Below are 14,134 nucleotides of genomic sequence, written 5' to 3'. Positions count from 1 at the left end.
ACTTGATGATGCTGTTGTGCATTAAACTATCCCCATTAAACTATCCCCATATGTCAGGACCAAGCCACTATTGCCAGAGATGTCGTCGTGTTCCGTAGCTTCTTCCAGACTAGTTCGCTGTTCTGCTGTTACGGGTGCCCTGACTATCTGATTCTCTGCCACCCTGTTACTATCAAATCCTGTGTTATGTAAGGTGGACCCATCAAGTTCCGACTGTTCCTCCCTTATCTTAGGTTGATCAGTCAATGATACTTTTACAAGTATCCTCTCTGCAGATGTATCTGTGCTTTCCCCGTTTGTTCCGTCCATGAGGGCCATATCATTCCCACTGGTACCTTGTTTATATGTTTTTAATGGTGTTTTACTGTTGTAAATTTACCAATGCCAGGAGAAGAAACAAAGGAAGCCTAAACAGTTGCAAAATCAGATGCAAGAAAAAGGGAAAAGGCGTACCTGGGATCTGCCTGTCCGCCTATTGTAGGCACATAATGTTGTCTTCAAATGGAACCGAGCTGGAGAAAGAGAGGGACACCATATCAAGCAAAATCATCCTCTGGAAGCCCGCCAATATCAAAGCCTTTAGTACTGGATGGTCCCACCGGTTGCTAAGACTACTGACCAAACCCTTAAATCTGCCCCTGCACTGATCCCGTGTCTTGTGGACCCCTCAATCAGAATGCTGAATGCCTCGCTATCAACGGCCGGTTCAAAACAAAGCCTTACTCTTTCCTGACGTAATGTCCACGTGAGATGCGTGTAGGAAATGAAAAATAATTCTCAACTGTCAACCACGCCGCTATTTTTAATCTTTCCTTCACACGGTCGTTTTCGATTAAACACAGCTTCTGTCTCCTTGTCAAGATGAAAATCCTGAGATGAGAAGTATCATATTTCCAGTTAATTTGAACAAACTGCAGTAGTTTAAAAAGACAACAAAGAAAAGTCAACACAGCGAAACAAGAGAAGGTGATAAATCAATACCCACAAACCTTTTTATTGAATATAGTTAGATTACTGATGGCTGCATTAAGCACAGATAGAAGCATGTCTTCTTGTTCCGTCCTCTCAAAGCTACCCAGTCCTTCAAAATCCATTAGGACATAGAGGCATTCTGCATTCAATCGAACTGTCATCCACACACCATCTGTACATCTCCCGCCAGCTACATCAAGCAGAGATCCTGATAGATGATTTAACAGGTAGGACTTCCCACTGCTTTGTTTCCCCATCGACGATATCACCTTGATCTTACCATCCCACTGGTTCAACACAGCATCATACAAGCCAAAATGCATCAAGTTAGCCAGAGATATGCTATCTGTATATGTGAGGTGTGGTGGTATCTGAAGGCCATCAATCAATGGCCTTAGTCCATTGTTTTCAGCTCGAGTAACTTGGATAGGTACAAGGCAAATGAGCTGTCGGATCCAGTTTCCTACAGCCTTCTTTTGACAACAAGGTAACTTCAAATCAATAAAATCAGAATCCCAGCTCTCGGACTTGTCAACATGAAACTCAATACTCAATTCAGAAAAATCCTTCCCTTTTTCTTGCTCCAACTGTCCAATAAGAAGCTTCAAGTATTCTTCACATTTTCTTTGACTGAGATCTTCTTTACTTTTATGTTTTGATTTAAGCAAAACATTGAAGTTTAGATGCCTGATAAGTCCTCTAAACAGAGCAGGAGTAACTGCAAACTTATCAAAAATATGGTAAAAATAGTCTAATGCGGCACAACTTTTCGGACAGTCAGGGTGCACAGAATCTTTTATCCGCGCTTCTAAATTTTGCTTCCCTTTTGATAATTCTTGAAACTCCAAAACTTCTGTGGCTGATACTAGTGTTAACAAATTAGAAGAAATAAAGCCAGGCACAACATCAGAGTACACAACAAGGTGAGTTTGACAACCAAAATGCACTATCGTTCCCTGAAGATTCCCCAAGTCTCCGACACTTGTATCCAAGCAAATGGTCTTCAAGTAAGACATGGTGTCGCCTAGCATATAAACTTTAACCTCGATCTCGGATTGAGATTGAGTTTCGTGACCAGTTAGTTGTGTTGGGGACAAAGAGCCATCTTCAGAGACTTCTGCAGATCTCTGAAATACAAAAAGAAAAGAACCATCCCCTGAAACACACGCATTTCTGAAATCTGACATTAGAGACAGATGCTTGGGCTTCATGAGGGGATATTGATGGAGTTCAACCACCCTGGCTCTGTTTGAATCATCGATTAAAAGCAATTCAACTTTCCCTGGAATAAACTGCATCCATCTTGTGTTTGTACTTCCAGAAAATATTTCAAGCATAATCTCAATTCCAGTCCAATATATATGGCGGAATGACTCGTCAAACTTATATATTTGAATCTTAGCTACATCTGCATCAAAGAGAGCTAGAAACCTAGTGCGCTCATCAAAAGCTACCAAATCAAAACCTCTTCTGAATATACGGATAGGATTACTCCCACATACAAGAGGTCCTAGCTTTGGGGCCATATACAAATTAAGACTATTTTGTTCTTTATCGTGTATGAAAACCAACAGTTCTCCAGATTTGAGAAACGCAACCTTTTTCAAAACTTCTATTTCGGGATCGCAGCAGACTAACTCAACTATATCTGAGCATGATGGAGTAATACCGTGCATAGAGTTCAAACTTAGCTCATCCAAATCTTTTTTCTTCGGCACCAACTCCACAATCATCCACTGTATACTTGGTTTTTCTTCTTCTTCAGTTAAAAACTACATGGTTACTTCCTGAGGTCCTACATAATAAAATCGTTTATCAACGGAAAATCTTTGAAAGAGCAAACGCCTTCCCATCACTCTATTCTGAGATAGATTTTGCTTTGTTAAAGTGACGAAGTTTTCCTTTTCATCTTTGAAACTTTGTTCCTGCATCTTTTCCAATTTAGCCTGTTCGTATTGAATTTTTTCACGAAGCAACAGAAACATGTCTTTCCTTATCATAGCTTTCAGATTTTCTTTGAATGTTTCTTTTCCTTCCTCATAGATTGATGAACAGATATCTTTAAAGGATCCAGCCGAAAACAGAACTTTACTTGAAGTTTCATTAAGTTTAAATTCAAATAATCGTATTTTCCAATTCAAGTAAGATTCCAGGGACTCTTTGGAAAGGTTCCCTTCAACAGAATCCAACAAGTCAAAAATAACATGTAGGCTACCAGCAGTCAGAAACTTCTTCATGTCAATTGTGCTGAAACTTTTTACTTTTTCCATATCCTCATTACTCGTGAGGAATGCTAAGAGGAGGTCCTTCTCAACAGAATCTCTTTTCAATTGCAGCAACTTATCACGTAGAGGCCGACCAAATTTTTAACTTTCATTTAACTTGCCATTGGCCATCAGAGAACCCAAGAAGACAATATTCTGTTCAAAACTTAGTAATTCCTTTGGAACTGAAGGCTTTATCCAGTCACGAAGAGCACCATCCAAGGTCTGGGTGAATTCTATGATGCCTTCAATGGTTTTTTTTTTTGCTTACAAATCTAAGAAGAACCGGTACACCTGAAAATACAGGAAACTCCTTCTCACATGCGTCTTGACCAACGGGCAAAAATTTAGCATTTTCAGTCTTGTAATCTTCCCCCATGTACCTCAAAACAATGTCCCTTCCGAACACAAGTGGATTGCCAGACTTCACAATGACAAATGTTAGGCATTTCTCATCATTTTTCTGCTTAAATGTAAATTCTGAACCAATAAAAAGCAGTCTATGCTTATCTGGGTTGAGATCCCATATAGTAGCTAACTGACATTGAAGGTACTCAAATCGGCTGGGTTCTGTGGGGTATTTATCCTCTGCAATGCTGTCTGTCCCTGAAGCTCTGAGGCGTCCAAATCAGAAAGATATCGAACGCAGCTGCAATACTCTGGCAAAACATGGAGAATACCATGCAAGACTTTTGAGCCCAACTCATTGAGTTTGGATTCTATAACATTGGATTTGACATAAGCAGCACGACGACCTTGAATTGAATGCATCAAATCCTCATAACTCTTAAACTCTGGCATTTTACAAAGCTTGAGTATAAGAACAAATTCCTCATCAGGAAGCTTGGTGAAATCAAGATCATAGTACTTCGAAATATTCTGCAACTCAGAACACAGTGCCTCAACTTTAATTTTCTTCCAGTTAGGCTTAACGTACTTTTTTGCCGGTTTATAACATGCACTGAGGAAGGCACACCGATGGTAACCTTCAGCAAAGAACAACGGACGGTCAGGTACCATCGCTCCCTTATGGGGCATTGCAAATGCACCCGTCGTGAACTTTTGGATGCTCACTCTCCAACCAGATGAAACTTTGACATCATTTTCGGAATTTCGAACATGGCTGATCTTCAGCCTCTCTGTTCTTCTCCTTCTATGAGATTTGCTAGCAACATAAACAGTTAGGGAATCAAAAACATCTTTTTCTTCAACACACACATAAACATCATCACAGAGGTCCACAACATAGCGAATAAAGTTGCACGAAACTTCTTTCCTAGATGCATCTTTCAGTAGTGTTCCTTCGTGCCAATAAAATACAACAATTATTTCTTTCGAGAGTGTGACATATAAACCTGGTTCTAAACTATCTTCTTCCATTAGCTTGAGAATTGGGTCGTCAACAACTTTTATGTCCTTGAGTACTCCAGCCATTATTGTTTTGTTCCCATAGATTCCAATTGCATGTAAAGATATGCCATTCAAGGAATCAAAGTCAATTTTAATGTCAGGACATTTCATTGCAGCTCTGGGAACAATTTGATTGCACAGATTAAAAATCTCATCTTCTGGAATGTGCACCTTCTCTACAAAGCTAAGTTCCTGCTTGTCAGATACAATCCTCATTACTTGGAAAAGTGGAAATTTGTTACTGGATGATTCAACAGCGGACTGTTTCAGAAAATTGGCTCTAACATCTTCAGGGTTCATGGTTCCTTGTTCATCTCCATGAGAGGGTGTAGAATGCTCCAGGATAATATATTCTTGGTTTATGGTTCCTGGCCGTCCTCCTTGACGGGATGTAGAGTCCGCCACCATGTAATCATCCATTATCCAGACCGTATCCCCAGAGTCAAATATCTCAGGTCCTGTTGAAATTTGTTCTCCACATTTTGGAGGAACATTATAATTCTCAGCCTCAGATAAGGCAGCATGAAAATCTGCAGATACAACAGGGATCCCTTCTTCCATCTCAACTGTAAATGGATCTCCTCCACCCATTGCAAACTGAAAAAGAGAAAAAACAAGACACTCAGTGCAAGATTTCAAACTGCAAAATGATATGATGCCATCTGCCGATGCTACTTTTTTATTATATTTTTCTAATCTGCCAAATTTCAGTCACGTGAAACAAGACATGAAAATGGTAATCCGCTACACTTAAACTCCGATCTGACGTTAAGAATTAAGAGGAGAACTCATATATATTTTTTTAATTGGCAGCGGCAGAATATTGTTACAAATAAATTCTCATTAACTCTCTTTTCAATTCTTGTGTTCATTTTGATTTAGATAATTTCGGCTGTCTAATATGAATGCTTATACCTATAGTTAATTACAGCAAGACTAATGAAAAACTCGCAGTTTATAACAGATAAGAAAAATGACTTTAACTAAGAAAAAGAAAGACGTTATAACCTGATAGATTAAACTTTCAGAAAAGACTTTAATGTATTTAGTAGTTACTATATACACGTAAAATTACAAGAAATTCAAAGAACAAAAGCGTGCCCATTTTAAGTGAGAAGATCTTTAATCAGTTTTAATCATTAAAATAATAAAAAAATTCTGATAGAATAAGCAAAAACAAATATTATTATGTACATTCTATGTATAGATGATTAGATCAGAAGATCAGTGGGGTTAAAACAGTAATTATTTTAGAATAGTAAAACTTATGAACTTTAACTCTGTATAATTCTCTTTTTTAGTTTTAATCTATTCTAATGATAGATTACAGAATATGGTACATCTAATAAATATTTAATTACATATTAAATTAAGGAATAACAAAAACAATTTATCTTATATAGATATTTAAGAAAACATTAAATTAAGGAATAACAAAAAAAAAATCTTATATAGACATGTTGAAGTAAAAATTTATTATTATTATTAAAAAAAACTTTTTAAACATTATAATCTGATTCCATTAAGACATCAGAAAAGACTGAATTCATCTTTATCTAAGAGTGAAAATTGGACTGCTATAATCATTTTTTAAATTTTTAGGTAGAAGGAAAAGTGATTATAAAAATTTACCCTTCAGAAGTTACTATGAACTTATATGGTTTGTAAAAACTATAAATGTATTAAGAGGAAAATGCTAGGCTTGATTAAGGAGACTTACAAATATTTTTTAAAAAAATTAAGAAATAACAAAAACAATTTAACTAATAGACATGTTGAAGTAAAATAAATCATTATCATTAAAAAAAACCTTTTAAACATTATAATATGATTGATTAAGAAATCAAAAGACTACATACATCATAAAGAAATTCATCTTTATCTAAGAGTAGAAATTGACTGCTAAAATCATTTTCTATGTAGAAGGAAAAGTGCTAATAAATGAGAATTTACCTTTCAAAAGTTATCATGAACTTATATGATTGTACAAACTATAGAAAGATTAAAAAAAATGTTTAAGGTCTAGGCTTAATTGAGGAGACTTATACGAGCATATGTAAGGACTAGTATAGGTTAGTATAACGAAACTTGTAGATTTTGACTGTGTAGTATTCTCTTTTTGGCTGTAACTTATTTTAATGATATATCATAGAATATGATCCAAAATGTGGATTACAGAAAATATTTAAAAATCATATACAAATATTTGAAGAAAAAATTAATTGATAAATAAAAATAATAATTTGTCGCATAGACATATTAGAAGTAAAATTTATCATTATTACAGGCAAGAGCCAAAAATAAAACGAAATCTACTTAATACATAATAATAATTAATAACAAACAAACTCATCTATCAGAAAAATATTGACTACTCAAATCATTTTTATGTAGAAGAAGTGATTAGAACACAGCTGGGAAATTACTATGAACTTATATGTTTGTAAAAATTATGAAAAGATTAAGAGAAAGGTTAAAGGGTTAAAATCTTAATTGAGCAGTTTTTTTACAATTAATTTTAATTGTTAAATAAAAGATATTATAATTAAATATATCTCGTTTCATGAAAATTTTTCAATGCAATCATTTGAAAAAAATCTAGAAAAAATACAAGAAAATATTGTATTCGCTGATTTTTTTTTGTGAATTGTAACTAAGTATATTATTTATTAATAAAAAAGAACTATTCATCTAAAAAAAAGTTATCATTCTAAATAAAACAAAAATGACCTGTTAATCAAGGAGACATTCTAAAAATCCAAATTAAAAAGGTATCATTCTAAATAGAACAAAAACGGCCTGTTAATCATAAAATTAAAGATTTATTCCAGAAAGATTGCAAATGCAAATTGCACGTACATCTTTAAAATATAAGAAGATTTCAGGAAAGAACAAAGACGTTATACTTGTCTATAGCTTAAATGAGAAGACTTCAAGAATAGAGCAAGTCCGTAAGTCACCAAAAAGTAACTTTTGAAGTTTATTTAGAGAGATTTCATAAGTAGACGATGCTCAAGAAAAACAACTATTTAAATCATTTTCATTTGGGAAAGAAAAGAGTCATCAATTTATACAATAATAAAAACAAGCAAATGCTACATCGATTCCAAATCCACACCAACTGTATCTAGAGACACTGAATATTTATTTAATTAGACATGATTCATTTATTCCCAAAGTAAAAAAGCATTATCGTGAACCCCCTTTACAAAAGAGAATAATGACAATATGTAAGAATGGCAGCAGCTGTCTTATTTAAACCAAAAAAATTATATTGAAACAATTCAGATTACAAAGAATGGAAGTAAAGTAGTTGAAGGAAATAAAACATTGTCCAATTATGAGGATTTAGTAGCTACCAGATGGCTGATAGAAACATTCAATTTGTATATTGAACAACCTTACATTGACAAATATACTTAACATGCCTGAAGTCTACATGGCTGAGCCGTACATTCATATCATATATGTCTAAGTTATAGATGTTGGTTCTGATGCTATAAGGGTGCGAGGTGCTGGAGTGCAAATTTTTTTTTTAAGAATTTTGGATGCATTTATAGAAATTTTTTTTTTTTTAAATTATACATATATGTATATAATTTATGTATGTAAATAAATGCAAGATATATAAAAAAAAAACTATTCTATAATATGATAATTCACCATTGATAGTTCACATTGAAATAACAGTAATACTAATAACCAATTAAATCCGCTACCATTGCTTCTGCATTTTCAGACATTATGTCAAGTGAATAATGTTCCATATCAAAAATAATGTTCCATATCCATCACTACACGATTTTCCCAAAGTATTTTGGAAGTGATTCATATGCTTTGCCCGTGCTTGCCATGATGAGATCCTCGATATTTCACATGTTCATTTAAGCATCTCATAGAGCGCTGGCCATTCCGAGAGGTTATAAACCACCTGCCATTTTCAGCTTATATGTGTGTCTGTAAGCCTTTAATCAAATGATTATTCTGCCAAGTCCGTGCTTATTCTGAAACCCACCTCTCCAACAAGTTGATGACTTTGTATTTGGAGATTTCTCTTACCAATTGGACCATAGCTTTGAACATCTTAACTCTATCATCCACGTCTTATCTCAAATCAGAATTTGTGGAAACATTTGACAATCTAATTTTTAAAACTCCTCCATCGAGCCATGACTTGGAATAATCCACATTGCGTGGTCTCTTTCGATCACTTCAATTTATAAGGCATTGTCCCATATGGCACTCTGCCAAATAGTTCATGAGTTTGCCAGTAACCGCTGAAACCGCTGGCAGATTATAGAACTTGGGTTTGTTACAAATTGTGTGCCGTTCATCCATTTGATCAATTACGGCTTCCTCAAGTTTGACATCTTGGTATTGAAATAGTTCGGATGCTCCTCAAATGCGGCTGGATGCTGCCTGGGTTCTCTCCGAACGCTCTCAGACATCCACCATTTCCTAGACGCACCAGTATCTTAGCATATATGTTCATTTTATATATTGAACAACCTTAAATTGACAAATATACTCAGCATGCCTGAAGTCCACTATCTTTATTTTCTTTTAATATTGGTATTGGAATTCTCAGCTAAAGAAGAAGACCATTTTCAAGGGCTAGCATTAGCATCTGAACAGGCTAATTGCCATGCATTGAAACGTTATGTGGTAGCCATTTGTCATTCAATTGCTTCTTTATTTGATTCATCCATAGGAAGGACTTTTACCCTCGGTAAAAAGGTCGTTTTTATGTGGGGCAGCAATTCACTCTATGAAAATTTAGATTTTTTTGCTAATGTATATATAGAATATATGTATTTTAAATTTAAATAAATTAGTAGTTAGTGTGCAAAACATCAATCAAGTGTATGTCATAGTTAAAGGTAGATTTTGGGCATTTTCATCATCTGCATTTCTGATGTGGAACTTAGTTCATCACCTTATGTATATGTGTAATATGTTTGAACTAACTTCCACTAGTATTTGTGAGGTGACTAAGACTTAATCATTCATTTGTGTGCAACTCATGCAGAAGCTAGCCATATCGTGCATGAGTTCAGAAGAAGCTAGTCCCTACATAATTTTGTGTGTGATTATATGCTAATACTTGTAACAGGCCCAAAGAATGTGAAACTGAAAATATTAAATGAAGGAGAAAAAAAATATAAATTGCTGAAACTATTGATTCTGGATCATTTTGATACAAACTGAATTCATACTAAAATGATACTGAATAATATACTAGAATGATATGAATAATATTGAATAATACTTAATCATTACATTGATGTCTGAGCATCGTTATATAATTTTATTTTCCCTTACAGCAACTACTTACGGTAATAACTTCCACAACTATATACTGAACTAATTTTATTTATCTAATCTAAACACAAAAACTAACCTTGATGAAGCTCCTTCACCAAACTTTGAAAGTAGCCTGCAACTTCAGATTGCAAATCCTAATCCTGAAGTTGAGCTCCTTCACTAATCTTTGAAAGTAGTCTCCAACTTCAGATTGCAAATCTTAATCGTGAAGTTGAGCTCTTTCACCAATTTTTGAAAATAGTCTGCAACTTCAGATTGCAAATCTTAATCCTGAAGTTGCCCTCATATCCCAACTTCAAATTGCAAATCCTAAAGTTGGCCTCACAAAAACATTGTTTCTACCTCTTTTACACAACGAGACATAGTTCCTCCACAATTTCACATCTCCATGGAGTGTGCCTAATGCCTCCTTTGGTGCTGCACATGAGACGCCTTTCCTCCGAAAGTCCACATCTCCGAGTGTGTCTAACGCCTCCTCAAGTGCCGTAGAGACAATCACCACCAATATGTCTGGACGTCTTTCCTCCGAAAGTTGGCATCTCCTCCGAGTGTCTCAAACGCCATTCTTGAAATCCTGCCCCCGCTCACTCAATAGAGGGGCAATCATGTAGCCAAGCCCCCTCTTTTCTTCAGGGACACAAATCTATCAATTCCCCTCTTATCTTTAAGGAGGAATTAGTCAAATCCCAACTTTATAGGGACACAAATAGGTGCTTCTCATGCAGTAATCAGCTCTAAGCGAGAAGCTAGCTTGAGATGATAAAAATCCTCCAACCTCCATTGCCTCCAACCTCCTATTTTATTTATAAAAAGTAGGGGGTCATCCAAAATCTATTAAAAGCACTCTTCTCCCCATTGATTAACCTTGCCCTGATACCACTGTAACAGGCCCAAATTAACCTTGCTCTGATACCACTGTAACAGGCCCAAAGAATGTGAAACTGAAAATATAAAATGAAAGAGAAAAAAATATAAAATGCTGAAACTATTGATTCTGGATCATTTTGATACAAACTGAATTCATGCTAAAATGATACTGAATAATATACTAGAATGATATGAATAATATTGAATAATACTTAATCATTACATTGATGTCTGAGCATCGTTATATAGTTTTATTTTCCCTTACAGCAACTCCTTACGGGAATAACTTCCACAACTATATACTGAACTAATTTTATTTATTTAATCTAAACACAAAAACTAACCTAATTAATGTAATAAACCTAACAATACTGGCATAGAGCCAACACTTATTTGGAAGGTGTTTTATATCATTCCGCTGTAATTGATTAAATTGAAAACAAAGACTCAGTGAATAACTGTTATTTTAAAAGCAGGTTCACAGATTTGGCGTCTTTTTGTTGTAGTTCTGCAAATGTTCGAAATATGTAATCAGCCGACTGGTATCGGAATCTATCATGGTATTGAGGTGGGTTCGGATTCCTTTTATCTCGGTAGCCCTTCTAGTAAGTCTTGATATTCAATATGATGGGCTTCTATGATTTAGCCTTTCGTTTGGGATAAAATTCGAAGTAATCTGTTCTGCCCAAGTTGTAGTAACAGGGTCATATCTTTAAAAAAGAGCTTCTTTTGTATGTAGTATAGGATTATTGGTTTATATGCCTATATCGGTCATTATAGATTGTAATTGATGAACAAATGTATCTCTGTAAACGCTTTTCCTTATAATATACAATATTCAGGTATTTGAACTTCAGCAAAAGAAAAACAACCAGTTCAAATGAAGCTGAGACGGGTTGCCGTCATACACATGCAATTCAAACTCAATAATCCAACCCTATATTGACACTTGCTGAACAGTCGAGGTAGGATTGATAGGAGAACTGGTCCAATCATAGTTGGTTCCATACAATTCACTCCCATTAAAGCATGTAAAACATCACACAAAATTCACATTTGGAAAAAATTAGAAGATGTCAAACTTTAAGCGTATTTTTCATAATTGAGGATAGATGTTTAAGGGTGTTGTCATCTTCTATATTTGTTATGTGGTTATGAGTTGTTATACTTGTTATGTGGTTACAAGTTGTTACAATTACAGTCTGATAAAAGTGTGTTAGAGTAATAAAAGTTAAAATGAATATTTAAACAGGTTATTGTCATGCACTATCTTGACCTCATAATTGTTTCCATACAATTCACCCCATTAAAGCATGTAAAACATCACACTAAATTCACATTTAGACAAAATTAGAAGATGTAAAACATTAATTAAATGTATTTTTCATAGTTGAAGATAAATGTTTAAGGGTGCTGTCGTCTTCTATACTTGTTATGTGGTTACCAGTTGTTACAATTACACTCTGATAAAAGTGTGTAAAGTATTAAAAGTTAAAATGAATATTTAAACAGATTAAATTGTCACTCACTATCTTGACCCTTGCAGACCAGAGCTGAATGTGACAGTCGAGATAGGGTTGATACAGGTCATCGAAAAGCAACTGACCCAGATTTGAGACCTGGTACTGTCAGAGTTGTTATCGCCCCCCCGCCCGTTAAGTCTTATGATAAATATAAGTTATAATAGTTAAAAACTCGTATTTCCTTGTAATGGCCTTTAATTCGAATCCTAGATGGATTTAATAATTATGGAAGGGTATCGCCGTACAAACCACCTTGGTTTAACCAACCCCGGTTTGGCTCTTCAATCTGAAAACCAAGTAAAAAGCCAAGTAAAATGGGTTTCCAGAGGGACCCAATTCTAGCATGGTCAAGAGTTCAAGCCCTAGGATGAGGGTAGCAGCCGGCCGACAAAACCATGAAAGCTGGAGCCCTAACCTATACAAGGCATCGACAAATAACCTAAGCTGGGGCCTTCATAGAGACAGCAATGTCATGCAAACCTTGAGATTCGAGCCACAGTTAAGATGTTGCCATAAAACCCACGAATATTTGAGACCTCCATTACGAAAACAGAAAATATTCATCTTGCATATACGTTACATATTGCTCATATCCAAAATAAGCATACCTGACTCCTCTAGACTCGAACCTGCGTCCACTCTGTAGAATCAATAGCCCTTCACCAGTTACCACCTACATATAATAACGGGGTAAGCATTAGCAACAACTATTCAAAATGCTCAACAAAAGGGTTACAAAGTACTCAAAACAACGATAAAATGCTTTCTTCGGGGAATATAAATATAGGCCATGAAGGGTCAACACCTGCACCGTGACCTTTCCTGTGACCTACCTTCTTCAAAAGGCTTCGAAGCCGAAATGTGAGCAAGAAAATGGCCTTAATTAATGTAAAATCTTCGCAATAAACTACACTAACAGGATTTTCCAGGACAATTGGACCAGGTTCCATGCTACTTATTAGCTTATTTTTGCCAGTATTTTTAACAAACGATTCAAAATATTCAACAATAAGGTTACGAATTACTCAAAACAAAGATTAAATTATTTCTTCGGAAAATATAGGCCATGAAGTGTGAACACCTGCATCATGAGCTTTCGTGTGACCTACCTTCTTCAAAGACTTCAAACGCCAAATATGAGAAAGAAAATGCCCTTTAAAAGCGCAAAATTCTCGCAATAAGATACATTGACAGGGATTTCAAGGGCAATTATAGTTAAAACAACACAGGTGGATTGAATACAAAATATTATGAATGAATAATAAATCTACCGGGAAAACACAAGAATTTCGCATTTCCCTTCTTTCAAAAGAGAGAGTTTTATATAACTGCTAACCAGATTCTTCCAGAAATACAAGCCCGCCAATTTTCACAAACCGGAATGCGCGCCACTAATAAGCAGAGAGCTAAGAAAACGGAACGAGCGAGGATGAATCAAGCTTGCAGCAATATGTATATAAACACACATGAAGCACGCGTTTTCAATATATACACACACGAAAGGTGATAACAATGTGTATATACCTACTAGCACGTATGAGTGTGGGAACATTTATATAAAAGGTCATAGATGGAAAATGTATATAATGTACGGATGCTTGATATTAAAGGTCGTTGACAATGCGCACGCGTAAGATGTGACATTTTCCTCTTCGGGATTTTAACCTTTTTCGAGATAATGACTTGTGAGAGTGGGTTTCCCCTAATGATCTACTCATAATAAGTTCTTCTATTGGAAAAAAAAAACAATTTAATTTTTTTAATTGAATAAAT

At 35.1% G+C, this 14,134-nt stretch overlaps 2 protein-coding genes across 2 annotated transcripts; both read right to left on the bottom strand.

The window, feature by feature from the left end:
* Positions 1-453: 453 nt before the first annotated feature.
* On the bottom strand, positions 454-2,668 carry LOC149575799 (uncharacterized). The gene is made up of 2 exons (XM_089815593.1): positions 990-2,668; positions 454-870 (listed from the first exon to the last, which is right to left on the bottom strand). Exons 1-2 carry the CDS (start codon positions 2,646-2,648, stop codon positions 778-780), a joined length of 1,752 nt encoding a protein of 583 aa, XP_089671719.1. The 5' UTR covers positions 2,649-2,668; the 3' UTR covers positions 454-777.
* A 398-nt stretch (positions 2,669-3,066) lies between these two features.
* Positions 3,067-13,034, bottom strand: LOC149575798 (uncharacterized). The gene is made up of 2 exons (XM_089812271.1): positions 12,970-13,034; positions 3,067-5,243 (listed from the first exon to the last, which is right to left on the bottom strand). The coding sequence occupies exon 2, from the start codon at positions 5,235-5,237 to the stop codon at positions 3,771-3,773; it is 1,467 nt and encodes a 488-aa protein (XP_089668397.1). The 5' UTR covers positions 5,238-5,243; positions 12,970-13,034; the 3' UTR covers positions 3,067-3,770.
* Positions 13,035-14,134: the final 1,100 nt, after the last annotated feature.

This window comes from Cupressus sempervirens, chromosome 2 (assembly GCF_028749045.1).
Source record: "Cupressus sempervirens isolate cs-2001-9-10 chromosome 2, ASM2874904v1, whole genome shotgun sequence".
Taxonomy (NCBI): Eukaryota; Viridiplantae; Streptophyta; class Pinopsida; order Cupressales; family Cupressaceae; genus Cupressus; species Cupressus sempervirens.
Note: the sequence above shows the minus strand (reverse complement) of the source record. Positions and strands in the feature narration are given on the sequence as shown.

What these genes read in the sequence shown, in the direction of transcription:
- LOC149575799 (XM_089815593.1), bottom strand. Translation starts at nt 2,648, where the DNA reads ATGCACGGTATTACTCCATCATGCTCAGATATAGTTGAGTTAGTCTGC. An exon ending in TAACTATATTCAATAAAAAG is followed by an intron (nt 871 to 989) that starts GTTTGTGGGTAT and finishes TTCTCATCTCAG; the next exon opens with GATTTTCATCTTGACAAGGA.
- LOC149575798 (XM_089812271.1), bottom strand. Translation starts at nt 5,237, where the DNA reads ATGGGTGGAGGAGATCCATTTACAGTTGAGATGGAAGAAGGGATCCCT.